This window comes from Hypomesus nipponensis, chromosome 14, assembly GCF_054491055.1.
Source record: "Hypomesus nipponensis isolate SF chromosome 14, ASM5449105v1, whole genome shotgun sequence".
NCBI classification, from domain to species: domain Eukaryota; kingdom Metazoa; phylum Chordata; class Actinopteri; order Osmeriformes; family Osmeridae; genus Hypomesus; species Hypomesus nipponensis.
In genome coordinates, this window is record NC_140374.1 from 2,764,506 (window position 1) to 2,785,450 (window position 20,945).

The following is a 20,945-nucleotide window of genomic DNA, read 5'->3' on the forward strand; positions in this document are numbered from 1 at the left end:
GCAGGAGTACACGTCAGCTTGACTCCAGTCAGTGTTTATGGATCTATGTTTCATTAGCTGTGGTTAAACTGACAGCAGAAACGTTAGTATTTCTGCCAGGTTGACTTGAGGAGCCAGCTCAGTCCGTGTCCTCTTGGCTGTGGTGGAGAGAGCTTGCAGTACCAACACACCAGTCACATGAGATATCCAGTCAAAGCCTGAACAGAAACCTAAATGAAGATGAGAGGACCACAGATCCTGCCTGACAGTGGTTGGACTTCTCATAGAGGCGTGTCCCCACCCGTATCCAGAGAAAACCTGTTTCCAAAAATCTCTCTGTGGTTTTTAGTGTTCGAAAATCAGAAGTAGTGGTTTGGCATTGTTTCATGACTACCTTACCAGAACGTGAAATACATAGTACTAGCTGCGATCAACACACCACAATCTCCTAACCCAATATATGAGGACTTTTTCTTAGCCGTCTTGTTTTCCCTGGGAGGGGAAGTGCGCCGTTCCTAGAGGTACTGCAATACCAGGTCAATGCAATAGAGTGGATGGAGCAAGCCTCTATTCCATCTCCCTGTTCCAAAAATAAATGTGATATTTGGTCTCCGGGTAGGAGACCATACAGACATTAAACTAAAAACTGACTTTTATTTTGACGGTTTGTATTCATACCAAACACTGTACACCAAAACACAAACGGGGGGATGACCCACATCACATGACAAAACAGAAACACAAAAAAAATTGCAGGGGGCAGCAAAAAAATAAAAAACTCAAAGAGACACACTCCCCACTTCACAAACCAGAAACCGCAACACAGAAAACAAACAGCAGGGGGCGACAAAAACAAAGGGATCAACCCACCACAGGGGGCCATGCGCCCAACAGAAAAATTCAACAAAAAGAAACCCCCCTCAGGGGGCCAAATCCACCACCTCATAGGATGCCAGGGGCTGCTCCTGCGCCAGCTCCCGGCATTTCGCCAGCACCGACGCCGCGAGAGCCTCCGTTTTAAGGGTGAGGACATACTCCCTCCCCAGGAAATTGTCCTGCTGGCAGAACACCTCCGCTACCGTCAGTTTGAGAGTTAATATATGGCTTCACGGTTGTACTAGAGCCTGTTTAAGGAGAGCCTGTTTAAGGAGATTCATTCTGCACTCGCTCGTTAGCGCCCTCACATGGAACTTCACCCAGTTCAGAACTCGGAAGTTTCCCGAGAGTGGCAGTTCTCTCTATATTAGACATTCTCTGGTTGTACTAATGAGCTACATAATCCGTAAAAAAATAAAAAATAAAACTGAGTTAGAAAAACATCATTAGCAAAGGAAAATCGCTTTAATCAACGTGTAGTCTTTGAAGACTAACGTGAAACGTGGTGTATCTGTCACGTAATACACGTCCCTCCAATAGGCTTTGTGCACAAGCGTAGTGACAAACTTCCGCTTTTGTCAAGAAGTTGGCATTTCATTTTCTGGGACATATCATAGAGTTACGGTGCGTTCACACTGCAGCGACGCAATGCGAGCGACAACATGTTTTCCATTCATTTTCTATGGAGCCAGGCGAATCGCTTGCGTGGTGCATTGTGGGTAGCGACGCGACAGAGTTGAGATTTTCTCAACTTTATGCAAATGAGGAGCGATTTTCGCTAGCGATGGCCAATCGGGGTGTTTTCTTTCTCGTAACGTAGCAACTGTGGTGGAGCTGGACCAGGTGCTGCAGATGCTCCTGACCACCAGCATGTTTGTGGGAGGCTTCTTCGGGTTCTTCCTGGACAACACCATACCTGGTTGAGACCCACTCAGTCACTCAGTCAGCCAGCCAGCCAGTCAGTTAGTCGGCAGATAAACCAACAAAACAGTCAATTGTGTTTTTGATATGTGGTATGAAATCATTCATCTAATTTCATTATTCCTCTCTCCTTCCCCCTCTCCTTGTGTGTGTGCGTGTCCTTCCTCCCCTTTCTGTTTGGTGTTGGTCAGGATCGAAGCGGGAGCGAGGTATCGTAGCATGGACCCAGGCTCATCAGGACTCCAGCAACACGCTGGAGAGCGAAGAGGTCTACAACCTGCCCTTTGGCATCAGTTCACGTCTCTCCACCTCGTCCTGGGTCCGCTATGTGCCCTTTTGCCCTCCCAACGCCACTAGATCACTGGCCGAGGCTAGCGCTGACGCTAATGCTAACAATCATGCTCACGCTAATGCTAATTCTAAAGCAGGCGCTAACTCACTGGAGGTCAGGCATCCTCCTGGGAGTCCTGAAGCGCCACAGATCATTAAAGCTGCAGCTCTATGAGCTATTGGGGAGTCAGGTTGCTGAGCGGTTAGGGCTAGTAATCAGAAGGTTGCCGGTTCGATTCTCGGCTGTGCAAAATGACGTTGTGTCCTTGGGCAAGGCACTTCACCCTACTTGCCTCAGGGGAAATGTCCCTGTACTTACTGTAAGTCGCTCTGGATAAGAGCGTCTGCTAAATGACTAAATGTAAATGTACTGGGCTGTCGAGACACTGGACGACACAGGTGGCACCACAGGTCCAAAAGTGGTGGGGAAGAATTTGGAAACCATCTGCACTGACTTGTTTTTTAATACAGTCTATGCTTGATAGCGTTAGCAGCAATGAGTTGTTGAGAGGGGTGGTCGATGGTCTCTCCTGGGGCGGGTTGGATGTAGCTAGGAGATCACTGTGACTGACAAGTGCATTCACTTGTTGCAGTCAGCGTTTGAAGAAGTGCGTTATAGTTAACAGAGTAAATGGGCTGAAATTTGGAGAAGCATTTTATCAACTTTCAAGAAGAAATTAAATAACATTCTGTGAATAAATTCTGTTGCAAAAGTTTTTTTTTTTTAATAGTAAATACATTACATGCGCTCAATACTCCACTGAGTCGAAAGTGGTGGGGCGAAATCAGAAAGAGAGAGAGAGAGAGAGAGAGAAAGAGAGAGAGAGAAAGAGAGAGAGAGAGAGAGAGACAGAGAGAGAGAGAGTGAGAGAGAGAGAGAGAGAGAGAGAGAGAGAGGGCCCCAACTGCATTTCTCTCTCCCGGATGATCGCTAGTAGCCACAAAAACCCACTGGGGTGACCCCCAGTCACCCAAAAATCTCATCATCATTATCTTCATCATCATATTTATATTCATCACCATCTTTTAAACTGTCCACACACTGTTTAGTTATAGCAAACTTCTCAATACTTCTCTGTAAGCTTTTCATTTGCTGCCATTTTCATATCCAGAGAAAATCTGTTTCCAAACATCTCTATGAAATACATAGTACTAGTTGTGATCAACACACTACAATCTCCTAACCCTATCCAATATATGAGGACATTATATGAGACATATTGTTTTCCCCGAGAGGGGAAGTGCCCCGTTCCTGAAGGTATACTGCAATACCGGGTCGATGCATTAGCCTCCTGTACCTTGAGGGACCTAACTCATTCCCAGGATCGTCATATTAATATACGGCTTCACGGTCCTACTAATGAGCTATATAATCCGTAAAAAAATACAACTAAAACGGAGTTAGAAAAACATCATTAGCAAAGGAAAATCGCTTTCATCAACGTATAGTCTTTGAAAACTAACGTGAAAACGTGGTGTATCTGTCACGTGATACACGTCCCTCCAATAGACCAATTATTTGTTTGTAAACATTTGGGATGCGCGCGCAATGTGGTTGCAGAAAACCGGAAAGGACAGCATTTTTTTAAATGGCAAAAGGACCACACGGATAATACAAATAGTTAGATAAAAAAAAAAAAAAGTTGAGGAGGACAGCCTGTAAGAGAGAAAGCGATTACCCATTGATCTGTCGCATCAGAATTTGTATTTGGGTCACGAAAGTCTTTTTATTTTTAACAACTGTTGCTGCATGATTTTCTCCGAGCCTCTACTATCTGAGGAAACTGAGGAGTGCCAACATCCCGAAAACCACTGTGATGTCAAACTTTTACAACTGTGCCATCAGCAGTGTGTTAACGTATGGTTTCTTAGTGTGGTTTTCCAGCTGCACTAAGCTGAACAGCAGGCACTCCAACTAAGCTAAGGTTTACACAAGGTTTATTTATGGGAAGTTTATTGGAGGGATATTGCACTTTGTATTACACTTTTATGTCAAACTATGCAATGTATGAATGCTCTAAACAGAATTTCGTTGTTTTCTATGACAATGACAAATAAATATTGAATTGAATCAGTGTCCATCAGTTCGTTTGTGTCATTGACAAAATTGGATCACAAGAGGCGGCATCTTCTCTACAGATATGTCCTTGTACTCGGAATGAATGTCTTTAAGCTTCAAAATGGCTGTCAAAACTTTCTTCATGTTCAGTGTCTGGAACTGATAATTACCTTTATAGCTAAGTTGTCTTTTTAACTTCTCTTTCATCAACTGACTTTGGCTATTTGGTCTCAGTAAACAGTTTACAGTCATTTCTCAGTAAACAGTTTACAGTCATTTCCACGTCTGAAGGTACACAAACCACAGCACCATGAATTGCTTTCTGTTGTCCTTTGGGAAGGGTGATGATTTTAGCAAATGGGATGTGCTTGGCTATAATGTGTCTCTCAAGTATGTTCAGATCACAGAGTTCAGATGGAATGGGTGACAGCTCTAACTTGTTCCTCACAGCTATGACCGGCATGTTTCCCACCTTAAGATTTTCATGACAGCTATGACAGACCCATTCTTCTCTCCTCTCAGGAACAGTACATTGCTCAAGATCAGCGCATGTTTCAGTGCATGAACATATTTACCAGTCAAGTAGACTGATACCATGTCTGGATTCTTTTGGTAGCTTACACGTTTGCATACCCTTATTTGATCTGGAAACAAGGCTCTGTGACAAACTGCGCAATTATAACTGGGCCCATTGTGTGTCTTTTACTTGAAGGGGGATATAGCTTGTTGCATTAACCTATCATCCACTTGAACCACTGGGGTTTGATTTGTCTGTTGTGGGTTCATGTGTACGTGCCTTTGGTATTTTCTTCGTATGTGTACATGGCGTCACCTTCCTTATCATCAAGGTCTGGTCCTTGCAGATGCTCTTTTTACATTTATAACATCTTTATTTTTCAAACAGTTCATCACAACAGTTGCTGACCACATTCAAAAAGAAATATGTACAAAGACAAAATAATAATTCCTTGTTTAACATGTATTAAAGGACTTCTCAGGTTCTTGCAGTTTACAGGTTGTTGCTATCTGTATCCACCTCTATTTTAAATTCGAGTCTTTGATCCTAGCAAAAGACGGATGATATTTTAACTTAAGAACCAATCAGATACAACCCACTCTTCAGTGGTACTGAAGCAGAACTGGAGCATTAGCGCCCCCTGGTGGTTTATTGGCTGGAATGTTTCTCGGTCCTGATTTTTGTCATTTACAGAGCCAGGACGGTGCATGAACACAGAGGTATTTGACCTCACACACTGGACAGACAGCTAAAGGAATGTGAGTAGAATTTCACAATTTTTTTTTTAATGGATCACAAACAAGGATAACACCTTTGACGTCATGTGATGCCTAAACATGATGCCACTAATCGTTTACATTTACACATTTAGCAGACACTCTTATCCAGAGCGACTTACAGTAAGTACAGAGACATTCTCCCTGTGGCAAGTAGGGTGAAGTGTCTTGCCCAAGGTTACAACATCATATTCCCCGCCCAGGAATCGAACTGGCAACCTATATATTAACTGCTCAGCCACCTGACTCTAATCATAGATACAATTGAGTTTTCTCATGCTTGATGCTTATGTGAAAGAAACAGAGCTAAATTACTCTGATGTATTATTTGTGATTATTTGTGTAATATGAACAATATGAAGCACCTCCCTACTCATGTTAACACCTCCCTACTCATGTTAACACCTCCCTACTCATGTTAACACCTCCCTACTCATGTTAACACCTCCCTACTCATGTTAACACCTCCCTACTCATGTTAACACCTCCCTACTCATTACATGCCGGTAACCTCAGAGCGATCTTTAGCAGGGAACTGAAGTCGATCTCTTACAATGTCAAAATATTGAGTCCAGTTGGTGAACATGGTCACAACCTCACCTTGGATACTTTCAAACCGTATTAGTCTCCTTCTTCCATTTTGAATCCATTTTACCTTAGCAAAGTCATCTACATAAGCCTTTTCTTCATTCATGATCTGTATAATGCGAGTCACCTCATTTTGTGCATCATGCTTGTCTTCCTGACTCCAGCCTCCCTGCCAATGCACTGTCAGGAAATGTGTAAGAGCTCTCTTCAATACCCGACAGTATTCACCATATATCAGTGCATTAGCATTGATATACAGTTCATCTTCGTTAAAATGTACCACTAACTCATTCATAATGGCTATTGCTGTGTTTGCATCAAGGGGACCGTCTATGTCAAGGTTGGTTGGTTGTTTCATGAAGTCATCTACAGTTTTCTGGTAAAATGTAATAACACCATTATTGATGACATGCTCACCCCTTCCAGACCTCTGACCATCATCACCAAGAGGAGCACGGAACTGAAAATTCTGGTTGATTCGATGGATCTTTCTCTCTGTCTCTTCTTGAACCCTTCTCAATACATTTGTGCTAGGTGCCACTAGTTTTGCTGGTTGTTGACTTTTCTTCTTGCCATGCTTTCCCATTACTTCTGTTATGTGGGCCATCAGGTCCATTTCAGGAATACCTGAAATAACATAAACAACAGATGCAGCTCTGAATCAGACACAGTATGTCAAGACATATGCAATAATAACATATGAATGGACAGCTGAGACTTACCAGCCAAACAAAACTGACAACAAAATATGGATGGGCGGCAACATCCATCACCCTAACCAGTAGAGCAATACTTACTTTCCACCTGCATTGCAGTCAGACCAGAGGATGCCTTCCCAACTGGCGTTGAGCTGCCAGACGTGCTCTGAGAGGAATATCCCGATGAACTCCCAGAAGACCTGTTCTCTTTCAACTTCAACTCTCTTCCAAGCCTTCCATTGATGACATCCAGTTTTTCCTCTGCCAGAGCTGAGTCATCTGCAGCCACAGCCAAGACCCACTCCACTGCCTCTTTCACAGAGCCCACCACTGGAAGGGCCTCTATGAAGCCCACCCACACATGGCTTCCAGCACTGGCCATAGCAGGAGGTTTTCACCAGCTGTACCTGAAGAAGATCATATTTGGTGTCAGTTCCTCATTGCTATATGTTTTATTCATGCTAGTCATTTATGGTACAATGGCTTCTCTCACAACCTCCTCTATAGTGGTATGAAGCACCTGCTGTTGTGGCAATAGCTTGTGATAGCAACGGAAAATATAATAAAATTATCCTTGCTATAACACAGGAATGCAAAGGACACTCTAACATACGCAGTGGGGATTTCGCTCGTGAGTAGAGAAAGAAAAAGTGAAACTAAACAAGTTCAGCTCCCCCACCAATGTGGCGTACCAAGCATCAGATGGAACAAAACGCAGGACGGCGCAGAGAGCGGTTATAACGCATCAAACTTGCTAAAACAATACAGGAAGGATGAGTAACTAGCTGGCCCTCAGCGGGCAAACAGACTTCACACACAGTGCTTGGGTTACGGACATACCTGTAAGCAGTGCAGAGTGAACGTACGACGATCCAACACAGACGAGTGAATCAGGAAATGGTCAGACAGCTTCGGACAGCTGGGGGCAAGGACTTGACCAAAGTTGTCTTCGCCACAGGCTGGGCGGGGAGAAGTAAATAAGCGGCGCCATGATGTAAAATTAACTGTTACTGCTACAAGAGGAATGAAAAAGTATTCGTCCTGGAAAAAGGTTGTTTTGATTCATGCGTAGACGAAGAACTTATATCAAGTTTGGGAAACGTCAGTCTCTTGTACAGCAAATGTTTGATTCTGGTTAAAATACAAATCATTTCAGCTTTAATTCAGGCACTTGGCCCATATCAAAGAACATCAATTAAAAAAAAAACACAGGACAAGAATACACATACAATAAAAATTGACACTGTCAATTTCTCAGGAGAGTCTGATTTTCGGAAATAAAAAACTAAATATTTGGCAAAGCACTGCCCCATCTCCATAATTGGAAGTCGTCACATTTTGAGGAGAGGTTGCGGATTTTAGTTGATACCTAGTTCACAAACAATGATCTTTGATTAACCCAAGATTCTTTAATATATATTTGAAACATCACAAGACGGGGCTCCAGTGTGTGTTCAAACAAGGCCAAAAGTGCAGAACTGCATCAGTTGAAAAATACAGTCACACCCGTGCAAGAAACCCTCCCCCTCCCTCTCTCCAAAATGACGTGTACTGTATATCAAAACATTCTGGCATATAAATCCACACATTTCCACACTCAGATCCTATCACCCTTCCCCAGCCCATTGCAGTTTTTAACTAACCTATATACTACAACAGCATAATACAATTCCTAAAATTCAGTTATGGCTTTTGATTTGAGTGCCACCCCTAGATCTTCAGTGACCCCATCTGGCCACTCCCACGAAACATTTCTGGGGGTGCCACTGCTCTTGCCTGTTAATGCCTGCACTGCAGTAACGCAAACTATACGACAACAATAATGTTTAATGTAACTGGCCCCTCTAACAGACCCACTTCCCCAATGTAACTACTTGTAATTATTACAAGTAACCTACATTGCATGACAACATTTAGCATAGGCCTATCTGTACTAGAAATCCATTCCAGCATAGCCCTAACCCTAACCCTGTTTATCCCGAACTTCCCAAAGAGTGTGACTTACCAGGATTCATCAAAATCAGTTTGAGCAAATGCTATGCAAATTCACACTGTGCTAAGCTACCTCTAGATGGCGAGCAAGTGCAGGCTTGAAACGCTCGCTAGTAGAACTCACCCTTGAAACGCTCGCTAGTAGAACTCACCCTTGAAACGCTCGCTAGTAGAACTCACCCTTCAAACGCTCGCTAGTAGAACTCACCCTTGAAACGCTCGCTAGTAGAACTCACCCTTCAAACATCACCCGTCTCTGATACATTTGCTTGTTGTTTCAGATGAGGTAAGTAGTTTGCTCGATTATGATACCACCACAACCGGGTTGTTGGGTTTTGGCCATAATATTTAGCTAATGTGGAAGATGTCGGCACACCAGGTGCCCTCGACAAACTTATTTTCTTTCTGTAGGCATTGGTCCGGGGAGAGACATCAAGTATCACTGTGGAGCTCAAGGCAGGATACATGTTGACTGACCTGTCTGACTCATCATCTGTCATTCTGTCAACCATTCCTCTCTACCTGTGTGTCAGCATGTCTACCTGTCTGTCTCAGTCTTTTCCCACTGAAAGAGTGGATTTATGACTCACGTTAGGGATGCTGGTGACTCAATGGGCTGCGTCACACCTGGTCCTCTGGGTCCACTTGCTCTTCGACTGCTTCACACCCTCTGTGGTTTGAAACTCAACAAATCTCCTTTCTACGCCAAAACTCAAGTTTAGAAAACAGTTGAAGCCCCAAAAGTTCAGAGGCAAATATTTTTCTTTCATTTCTGGATGTCTGGTCTGCCAATGTTAGACTCTCCATTTACTACAAATCCCATAGTAAATGTGAATCATCTTGACAGTATTGTCTGTAACCCTACCACTTGTATACTAGCTCTAACCTGGCCTGGGCTTCAGCCTTAGCACGTGTCGGTGCCAGCTCCAGTCCCCAGTTCTGAGGAAGATAAAAGGAGAGCTTATTTCTTCAGTAAAAGTCTAGAGACATGTACTGCTTCTCCAGGGGTTCACTACATGCTGACCTGACCAGTGAGTATTGAATGTAAGGCCTGTTCTACCCTGTACCCCTTCCTGTTCTACCCTTTACCCCTCCTGCTCTACCCTGTACCCCTCCTGTTCTACCCTGTACCCCTCCTGCTCTACCCTGTACCCCTCCTGCTCTACCCTGTACCCCTCCTGCTCTACCCTGTACCCCTCCTGTTCTACCCTGTACCCCTCCTGCTCTACCCTGTACCCCTCCTGCTCTACCCTGTACCCCTCCTGTTCTACCCTGTACCCCTCCTGTTCTACCCTGTACCCCTCCTGCTCTACCCTGTACCCCTTCCTGTTCTACCCTGTACCCCTCCTGTTCTACCCTGTACCCCTCCTGTTCTACCCTGTACCCCTTCCTGTTCTACCCTGTACCCCTCCTGTTCTACCCTGTACCCCTCCTGTTCTACCCTGTACCCCTTCCTGTTCTACCCTGTACCCCTCCTGTTCTACCCTGTACCCCTTCCTGTTCTACCCTGTACCCCTCCTGTTCTAGCCTGTACCCCTCCTGTTCTACCCTGTACCCCTCCTGTTCTACCCTGTACCCCTTCCTGTTCTACCCTGTACCCCTCCTGTTCTAGCCTGTACCCCTCCTGTTCTACCCTGTACCCCTCCTGTTCTACCCTGTACCCCTCCTGTTCTACCCTGTACCCCTTCCTGTTCTACCCTGTACCCCTCCTGTTCTACCCTGTACCCCTTCCTGTTCTACCCTGTACCCCTCCTGTTCTAGCCTGTACCCCTCCTGTTCTACCCTGTACCCCTCCTGTTCTACCCTGTACCCCTTCCTGTTCTACCCTGTACCCCTCCTGTTCTAGCCTGTACCCCTCCTGTTCTACCCTGTACCCCTCCTGTTCTACCCTGTACCCCTCCTGTTCTACCCTGTACCCCTTCCTGTTCTACCCTGTACCCCTCCTGTTCTACCCTGTACCCCTTCCTGTTCTACCCTGTACCCCTCCTGTTCTAGCCTGTACCCCTCCTGTTCTACCCTGTACCCCTCCTGTTCTACCCTGTACCCCTTCCTGTTCTACCCTGTACCCCTCCTGTTCTACCCTGTACCCCTCCTGTTCTACCCTGTACCCCTTCCTGTTCTAGCCTGTACCCCTCCTGTTCTACCCTGTACCCCTCCTGCTCTACCCTGTACCCCTCCTGTTCTACCACATGCTTCAGACCCCCTTCTGACCTCTGTGTCATTGTGTTCCTGTATTAGTTAAAGAGTAGCTGTATCTCTTTAGTTCCATTCCCAACTCTTACAGTAACAAAAACCATAAAATATTCAAAATTAAATTATATTTAAAGGAGTACAGAGAGGAATGGAATCATTAATAGAGTGCGTATTGATTGGTCCTGAGTTGGTTTTTAAGCCGTCACATCATCAACTAGGTGCGAGTGTGACAGGCAAGATGTGTGGTTGTGTACAGGGAGGTAGTGGACACCCCAATTTCCCGAAACATGACTATCCCAACATTCCTCAGATTGACGTCACGTCACCACACACACCCCTCCGTGTGTGTGTGTGTGTGTGTGTGCATGCATGTGTGTTTGTGTCAGCACACAGCAGTACCACTCCAGCTATGTGACAGCAGAGTGTGAACCCTCTGTCAGGACTCTGATTTCAGAGTGAATTGTTCCTTCTTTTCCGTCCCTCTCAGACAATACAACTCCCATCAGTCTTTATTAATAGTAACTGAACCAACCAGACGCGACACACTAAAGTAGGGGAATCTAGCACCATCATACAAACAGAAGAATGATTCATTTGCTTTATAATTGAGTACTTTATTAATGTGTTCAATTCTATTGTATTCTATTTCACTATTGCTCCTTGGTCTTCCAGGCAGACACACACACACACGCTCACACACACGCTCACACACACACGCTCACACACACACGCTCACATAAAAAAGCACACATACCTTCTAAACACATCACGTCTTAACACTCATACAGCCATGAATCTGTCTTACTTCGCTGAACATGTTTTTAACTTATAAGTAGCATATGATGCATGTCATATGTCTGTGTCTTATTTCTCATTTTTATAGACTAGAGTAGAATTTCTTTTTTTTTTTACTGCATTTAATAAAATAAATTGAAATGGACTCAATAAAATAAAATGAATGGACTCAAGTTATATTGGTTGAACTGATTTTTTGCTTCCCTCAGGAACATTTTGGTCAAACATAAGTGTTTGAATCAACGCCACCACCACCTTTTTTCCTGTGTGAAGCGCATTGGTTGCCTCTTGGTGTGAAATACGCTATATAAATACAATTTTATTTGATGTTGTCGGGCGATGTTGATCAAAAGTGACTTTAATGATTTTCAATGATGATGTTAGAGTAATGGAAGGACTGCACACATAGCATACATCTGTTATAGATCTATTATAGATGGTGCAGCTCTACAATAACATCACCGCTCTCTGCAATGGAACGAGAGACATTCTGACAGAGTAAATGGCGAAATTAGCTCCAAACTGCCCATCTGAACACCAGGAAAAAAAACATATGTTCCTATCCAGGTCTCTGACAAAATTTCATGTGAATTTTAAACTTGGAATCATAGATTATTTTCCCACTTGTGACGCACCAATAAAAGCATGCATGACGAATACATTAAAGCAGATCTTTTCTGGGCTGCCATTGGTGTATGCCCTAGGTTCGCAGGTACATTCGTATGCGCAGGATGTGGGACAGACTCTAAAACAGGAAACAATACATGATGTAGAACCTTTTACTGGAATGGGTCCTGAGCCCCCCACGCGGACCCACCCACCCACCCAGTCCCACAAAGAGCCCAGTGTGTGAGTCTGGAGCAGAGGGGCAGAGACACAGCTCCCAGAGGGGCAGGGAGGGCAGCAGCCAAAGGGACAACTTGGACTCCTGGGCTCCCACACCTTTTGTCTCTATTTGTTGCAAAATATTGACATAGGCAGTGCAGACAGACAGACACACACACACACACACACACACACAGGAGGAACTGTAAGTTGAGCAGGGGATTTGTGATGTCAGAGGTTACCGAGGCTAGAGAAGGTGTGTGGGTGTGTGTGCCATAGAGGTGGGATGAGGCCAGTGTTTCCCAGTATAAATACAGGGAGGTGAAGAAGAGTGGGCCAGAGAGGTGTCCAAGCCAACTCCAGCACAGTGTGAACAGAGAGGTTTCCAGCCATAGACTCCAACCAGAGAGAAAGGAGCATACTACGTCCACTCTAACATCAAGGAGCTGAACAATGGAAAACCCTAACGGTGAGTGTGTTATCAATATCACAACTCTCCAACAATCTCCTCTCTCTCCTTTATGTTTTAACCATTTTTTCATTTGTCTAACCCAGCGACACAGTCCCTTCAATTATCACATTGCATGCAGTGTAGCTGTTATGAGTGCGATGCTGAATGAATTCACAAATGTGTGTGATGTCATTGATGTGTGATGTCATTGATCTTCATTGCAGCATTACATTGCCCTTACAAAGAATACCTGTGAGTGAAAGCGTGATAAGTGTGTTTAAACTGTATGAATAATGTCATATTTATGTCACATCCCATTAGTGTCTTGTCTGTGTGTGTGTCTGTGTGTGTCTGTGTGTGTGTCTGTGTGTGTCTGTGTGTGTGTCTGTGTGTGTGTCTGTGTGTGTCTGTGTGTGTGTGTCTGTGTGTGTCTGTGTGTGTGTCTGTGTGTGTGTCTGTGTGTGTCTGTGTGTGTGTGTCTGTGTGTGTGTGTCTGTGTGTGTCTGTGTGTGTGTCTGTGTGTGTGTCTGTGTGTGTCTGTGTGTATGTCTGTGTGTGTCTGTGTGTGTGTGTCTGTGTGTGTGTGTGTCTGTGTGTGTCTGTGTGTGTGTGTCTGTGTGTGTCTGTGTGTGTGTGTCTGTGTGTGTCTGTGTGTGTGTTGTGTGTGTGTGTGTGGCACACACCTCTGTGTGAGCTACCTGAAGAATGATGATGACCTCAGGTCCATGGCTCCAGCGGCTGTCTTCTTTGGCAGTCAAACCTGGCACGTTAAAGAGCTGCAATTACCTCTTCCTCTGTTATGAGATCCAGACGGTGTTCTATCAAGATCACATCAAATCTCTAGAGAAACAGTTCTATTATCCAATGTCATAAGACCACTGTATACATTCTAAAGTACTTTTCTTTACAATTTTAGAACATTCCAGAACCATGACAGCTGAGGGTGTTTTTCACATTGTGTCGTGTTGACCAACATGGATGATGGTTACATCTGTCTCAATTGGACAGAGAGCAAAGTGACTTTGTATACTTCCAGTAATAATAAGTCGTTTCAGTGCTGTCGACTGTTTGACTGCTGAGTGGTCTGGCCAGTACAGGGCTGGTCTGGAAACAGGAGGAACAGGAGAGGGTGGTCTCTGGTAACGGGGAAGACTGCTCCTCTGACCCAGTTAACAGTTCATGGTTATTCTCTAGATTTTTTTAAAGTTTGGGCACTAAAGTTACATTAACTACCATGCAACTAAAAAGCAATCCCCCCAGTATTTTATAAGTTGTTACATAAGTGAAACTTGGTGTGGGGGAGATTGGACAAGGGGATGTTAGCATCGATCTTGTTTAAAAAAGATACAACCTTCAATTGTGCCTTCACAGCATCCAATTACTCCTTATACCCCTCCCTCATTATGTACATTCTTACACTTTTGGTATAACCTGTACCTCTAACACTTAATACCAAGTTATTGCTATGTAGTTACATGGTAGGTAATGTAACCTCAATGGAAAGCGTTGCTGATGTTTGCATTGACTGTTTGTCCCATGTCTTCACCTAACCTCTAAGTCACTGGTGTTTCCCTCGGTCATCTCCTCCACCTGACAGGTGTGTTCCTGGGCGTGGACCTGCGTTGCCAGGTGAATAACCAGGCCCACCGCACTGAGGAGATGGATCAGGATAGGCTGATTGTCCGCAGGGGACAGCCCTTCTCTCTGACCCTGCAGTGCTCCTCCCCCCCGCCCCCCGGGCACCGCCTTGCCTTGGTCCTCCACCTGGGTGAGCCAATCAGCATCACAGACTGACAGAGGAAACACCAACAGGCGGGGACGATGGGGGGAAGATGCAGTTTGTCTATGGGGATGGTTTCCCTACAGACAGGCTCCGATCAAGAGGAAGAAAGCGATGGAAATGAGTGGACTGTAATGTGTGTACGTGTGTGCTTTCAGGTAAGGAGATGGTTGTGAAGGTTCTGGATGTGCGAGGGGGGCGCGGCCAGTGGTGGTTCCGACAGCAGGGGGCGGAGCAAAGCGAGATGCTGCTGACAGTTTATAGCCCAGCAAACGCTCCTATTGGTCAGTATCAGCTAGTGGTGTTGATGACTTCACTTGATGGACACATCCTGGAGCAGAGCCCGCCTCAGAGCTTCCACCTGCTCTTTAACCCCTGGTGTAAAGGTCAGCTGCCAGACACACACAAACAATCACACCTTTGGAAGTTCCTTGGGACACCCTGCTGTGTGTTTGTCTTCCCCAGCCTGTCTTCCTGTGGTTTAATTAGGAACAAGGCAGAGCTAAACGCGTGAGTGTATGTTTTTGTAATAACATGTTTGCGTGCGTCCCAGGTGATGCGGTTCATCTCCCTGATGAGGAGCAGCTGCAGGAGTACGTCCTGAATGAGAGCGGCGTTCTGTATCAGGGCTCCTGGGACCAGATCTCTGCCTTGCCTTGGAACTATGGACAGGTGAAACACACACACAAACACAGTTTGAGGGCCAGACAAAAGACAGTACATAATTACAATTTTGATGTTGCGGTTGGCGTTGGAGATGGCTTTCTCTAACTAGTTATAGTGCACTGTGTGTGTGTCTGTGTGTGGTGTGTGTGTGTGTGTGTGTGTGGGGAGGGGGGGTTGGGTTCACTGTCTGGTGACTCGGATGTGTCCTGTGTGAAGAGTCAGAGCTCAGTGACAGGGCAGACTATCTGCCCTGGGTGGGAGCAGGGCTAGGGCAGGACATGTCTTTGGAGGATGTAAGGCATTTCTGGTCTGGACGTGTGAGAATGTCAACAGACCACACAAACAAGGGCTTGTCTTTCTAGACGGGGAGGACGCAAAGACAAGAATAGAGATAGAGAGAAAGGTGGGGGAGGGGGAGGTGGTAGCTAGAGGCTGAGAGACAGTCAATCAAAGACAGACCCACTCAAGGACACATTAAAAATGTTTTCAGTTCCATTTTTTCAGTAGTGCAGTATGGCTTGATCTTTCTCTCAAGTTAACATACACATACAGTATATATATTCCCAAGAAACTGTTGGTTGCGTTTCTCTTATAACTGTTATGGAGTATGGAGGTGGTTTATGAAGAGTCCTCTCATGTCCTATTATTTCCTAGTTTGAGGACGGCATTGTGGACATTTGTTTTGAGATCCTGGACAACTCTCCCGCTGCTCTAAAGAGCCCAGAGATGGACACAGAAAACAGGGCTGACCCCGTCTATGTCAGCCGCACCATCACAGCCATGGTAGGGCCCACTTTGAAATGACCTAGCGCACCTTTACATATACAATTCCTTCCCACGACTTCCCGGCAAACTGCCAAACCTGTCCAGACTGATATTCTCTCTGTCTCTCTGCAGGTAAACTCCAACGACGACCGTGGCGTGGTGTCCGGCCGCTGGGACGGAGAGTACAAGGACGGGGTGGCACCGACGCGTTGGACGGGGAGCGTCCCCATCTTGAGACGCTGGAGCGAGGCTGGCGCCCAGAGGGTCAGATATGGGCAGTGCTGGGTGTTTTCTGGAGTAGCCTGCACAGGTGAGGAGATGGACCACGTGAGGGAGAAACACTGTCAAAGTAAATACATCATGTCATACAGTTCAACATCGAGGGAGACTGAAGTACATTTACATTACATTTAGTCATTTAGCAGACGCTCTTATCCAGAGCGACTTACAGTAAGTACAGGGACATTCCCCTGAGGCAAGTAGGGTGAAGCCCAAGGACACAACGTCATCTTGCACAACGGGGAATCGATCCGGCAACCTTCTGATTACTAGCCCGATTCCCTAACCGCTCAGCCACCTGACTCCCCAGAGTATGCAAAGAACGACACTAAAACAGAGACGCGTAAACTGTCACCAACGTTGTGGGTCACGATTTGTTTCCGACTGCATTTGCCATTGTGATTCCGGAGCTGTCGTGTCCTGTTTGCTGATTGGTTCCTCCCTCTGCTCCCTCCCTAGTGCTGCGCTGCCTGGGCATCCCGACGCGCTCCGTGACCAACTACTCCTCTGCACACGACACAGACGGCAACCTGGCAGTGGACTTCCTGTACGACGAACAGTTGGAGAGTGTGGCCACCGGACGTAAGGACATGATCTGGTACGGATCCAGGAGAGAATCTGTAGAAAAATCCCAGTTTTCGACAGTGTGACGTCCCTCAAGGAATGACCTTTGACCTTTCCTGTCATTTCTGTGCGCAGGAACTATCACTGCTGGGTGGAGTCTTGGATGGACAGAGAGGATCTGGGTAAAGGCTATGATGGCTGGCAGGCTCTGGACCCGACTCCTCAGGAGAGGAGTGATGGTAAAACGTTCACTCATAAGCTACCGGTCATCAGTTCACTCAAAACTGTGTTTCATGTGTTTCCACTTTATGAGAAGGCCCATTTAGAACAGTATTTGTTGTTGTTTTGTTTTTGTCACACTGGCATCGTGACTTTGTCCCGGCTGACGCGTCCCTCCAGGTGTGTACTGCTGCGGCCCTTGTCCCGTGCGCGCGGTGAGAGAAGGGAACGTGGGCGTGAAGTATGACGCCGCCTTTGTGTTCTCCGAGGTGAACGCTGACCTGGTGTACTGGGTGGTTGGACCCGACGGCCAGCGCTCGCAGGCCTCCCTCAGTAGCCGGACCGTCGGACGCAACATCAGCACCAAGAGCGCGTACGGAGACTACAGAGAGGACATCACCTCACACTACAAATACCCTGAAGGTGCCGTGCTCTCCTGAATAATACACCTGGGGTTAGGGTTAGTACCTCCTGAATAATACCTGGTTAATTCCCACGGGAACCAATATGCAGATGCACCAAACAAAGAAGAATGGATAAACGCAGACTTTTTTGCGCCCTTTCTCGTTTTTAACCCGTAGCACTTTGAGATTTTCGCGTCTCGTTTTTAACCTGTAGGTTTAGCACTTTTGAGATTTTAACTAATATAAAGCGTATTATAAAGATTATTATTATTATAGCGTTATGCCTGTCTCCTCTTTCATTCCAGGTTCAATTCAAGAGCGCGAGGTGTATGAGAAGGCAGGACGTCGAGTCTCTCACATGGACGGCGAACCAGGGCAGCTGGAACTGTCAATCAAGCATGCCCAGGCCATCCACGGGACCGACTTTGACGTGATCGTGGAGGTGCACAATGTGGGCGGGCACGATGCCCTGGCCAAGCTGACCGTCATGTCCAACGCTGTCACCTACAACAGCCTCCACCGGGGGGAGTGTGAGAGGCGTACTGCCAGTGTGACTGTGCCAGCACAGAAGGGTGGGTGGCCAATCCCTCATTATTGTGTCATATCTGAGTTATTAACAGGCTTTAGAGTGCTTCATATGGCCAGTCCCAGTGCTAAGGGGGAGTTCTCAGAGATCTCAGTCTCAGTGTCGTCCAGGTCACCTGCGTTGGGTACTGAGCCCGAGGTTCCAGTCTCCCTGTTCCAACACAACAGGACAGTAGTGCAACAGGACAGGAGTGTAACAGGACATTAGTGTAACAGGACAGTAGTGTAACAGGACAGTAGTGCAACAGGACAGTAGTGCAACAGGACAGTAGTGCAATAGGACAGTAGTGTAACAGGACAGTAGTGCAACAGGACAGTAGTGCAACAGGACAGTAGTGCAACAGGACAGTAGTGTAACAGGACAGTAGTGTAACAGGACAGTAATGTAACAGAACAGTAGTGTAACAGGACAGTAGTGCAACAGGACAGTAGTGTAACAGGACAGTAGTGCAACAGGACAGAGGCGCAACAGGACAGTAGTGCAAGAGGACAGTAGTTTAACAGGACAGTAGTGCAACAGGCCAGAGGCGCAACAGGACAGTAGTGCAACAGGACAGTAGTGTAACAGGACAGTAGTGCAACAGGACAGTAGCGCAACAGGACAGTAGTGCAACAGGACAGCAGTGCAAGAGGACAGTAGTGTAACAGGACAGTAGTGCAACAGGACAAACCCCAGAAAAACAGAGCTACACATTACATTTACGCATTTAACAGACGCTTTTATCCAAAGCGACTTCCAAAAGAGAGCTTTGCAAAAGTGCATAGGTCACTGATCATAACAACGAGATAGCCCCAAACATTGCGGGTAACCAAAACATGAAGCATACATTGTGAAAACGAAATAAAATTAGGACATTATTAGGACAGCTGTACACCTGTATAAGACAAAAGAAACAGAGGTGAACTGTAGCCCCCTCTCCCCCCCAGCTCATAAGGAGGTGCTGCGTCTGCGCTACGACCACTACGGAGCGTGTGTGTCTGAACACCACCTGATCAGGGTCACAGCGCTTCTCCAAGCCAGCGGCCACAATGACCTCATCCTGCAGGAGGTCAACATCCCACTGAGCATGCCCCAGCTGCACGTCAAGGTAACCGGACAGGTTCCTCAGGAGGGGGAAGCTGTACACATCGGGGTGATATGAACACGTGGACCAGCAGAGAGACGATATTCTGCCTTCCTCTGCTCCTCAGGTAGTAGGAGAAGCAGTCGTATCCAGGAAACTGACGGCTTACATCATCTTCACCAATCCACTGCCAGTGATGCTGAAAGGAGGCGTGTTCACAGTGGAGGGGGCAGGGTTGACATCTGTACAAGAAATCCCTGCACCGTAAGTATCTCAATAATCCCTCTTTCTTATATAATATATACACAATATATCAGCTAGGGACAGACCTTTAACCAGTCTTTACATAAGGATGCTTATGAAAACCAGTCTCTCTGCATAAGAATGCTTATGAAAATCAGTCTGTTTCAACAAACACCTGCTATGCACCTTTAAAGATAATAGTAGAGGGGCTGGATGTAGATGTAGCTGTTAAAAGTGTAGACCTGACACAGTAAAAGCCTGTCTCGAGGCCATGAAGGGTGAGTCTGGGCAGATGTTGGGAGTTGAGAGCAGGGCTCTGCCAGGTCACATCTCTGCTCTCCTGGCAGCAAGGGTGAATTCCTCAGAGAGGACATAGTCTGACCGCAGAGCGTGACGAGAGAACACGGCCCGCTCTCTCTGTCTTCCACCTCCCCTGGAGCCAAGGACTTCCAGCCAGACAGGGCCCCCGAACCTTAGGCCAAAGAACACTGAATCCCTCACAGTGAGCCTGCCTGACTTCCAGGACCACTGTTCAGCTGACACCAGGAAAACACACACCGTTCCAACACATCGATAGAAGTCAGTGCATACCTCTCACAGACTAAACACCATTTTCTAAGATCCAGCTGCGTTGCAGCTGACCAGTTGGCTGTTACGGACAATATTTCATTAAGTTTATTATTCGGGGTCTTCTTGTTCTATTACAACAGATACTGCTGGGAAGGGGAGAATTCAAAACCAATGTAAACATTATTCTCTGGATCTAGGCAGCCTTCTAGACTAGTAAACACCACATTAGCTGTCGTCTTGGTAGAAAAATACCAACCTAACATTGCCGTAAAAGTCCCAACACATATTTTAAGATTGTACCTCGGCCCATGATAAAAGAAGACTAATTCCCCATTTCTCTTTCCCTTCTCTCTGCCAGGGGTAATGTTGGTCCGGGTCAAGAGGTGTCTGTCAAGCTGTCTTTCAAGCCCAGTCGCCCTGGTTTGAGGAAGCTGCTGGTGGACTTTGACTCTGACAGGCTGAAGGATGTGAAGGGTGTGGCCACTCTGATTGTCAGGAGGAAGTAGTATTCTCTGAACTTAAATCCACAGTATCTAAGGTTATTGGTTTTATTCTATAAATAGCTAAAGCCTATAAATAGTAGCTCATTAATAAACATGAGTATGGCCAATCTAGGCCTTGCAAACTGTTGTGAAATAACCTTTCAGTCTTACATTGTATAGTCCCTGATAATTGCACTTGAGAAGTTTTGATTCTGTTCATAAAATTGTAGCCTTCCACCTTCATGTCCTAAACTTGCATTGTATAGCTGAAGCAGAACATTTTATACTGAATGTACATGTGTGGGTTTTAAATACAACTATGTA

The 20,945-nt window shown here is 46.0% G+C and overlaps 2 protein-coding genes and 1 pseudogene across 2 annotated transcripts; 1 reads left to right on the plus strand and 2 right to left on the minus strand.

Moving 5' to 3' along the window:
- Positions 1–478: 478 nt before the first annotated feature.
- On the minus strand, positions 479–691 carry LOC146258173 (U2 spliceosomal RNA; annotated as a pseudogene).
- Positions 692–5,034: 4,343 nt separating this feature from the next.
- Positions 5,035–7,704, minus strand: LOC146258174 (uncharacterized). Its single transcript, XM_084672538.1, has 3 exons — positions 7,585–7,704; positions 6,844–7,151; positions 5,035–6,673 (listed from the first exon to the last, which is right to left on the minus strand). The coding sequence occupies exons 2-3, from the start codon at positions 7,124–7,126 to the stop codon at positions 5,955–5,957; spliced, it is 1,002 nt and encodes a 333-aa protein (XP_084528664.1). The 5' UTR covers positions 7,127–7,151; positions 7,585–7,704; the 3' UTR covers positions 5,035–5,954.
- A 5,298-nt stretch (positions 7,705–13,002) lies between these two features.
- LOC146258175 (protein-glutamine gamma-glutamyltransferase 2-like) lies at positions 13,003–20,943 on the plus strand. Its single transcript, XM_084671716.1, has 13 exons — positions 13,003–13,018; positions 14,559–14,768; positions 14,939–15,166; positions 15,334–15,452; positions 16,101–16,229; positions 16,344–16,521; positions 16,950–17,088; positions 17,190–17,293; positions 17,454–17,696; positions 17,983–18,249; positions 19,190–19,350; positions 19,454–19,590; positions 20,498–20,943. Exons 1-13 carry the CDS (start codon positions 13,003–13,005, stop codon positions 20,643–20,645), a joined length of 2,079 nt encoding a protein of 692 aa, XP_084527842.1. The 3' UTR covers positions 20,646–20,943.
- Positions 20,944–20,945: the final 2 nt, after the last annotated feature.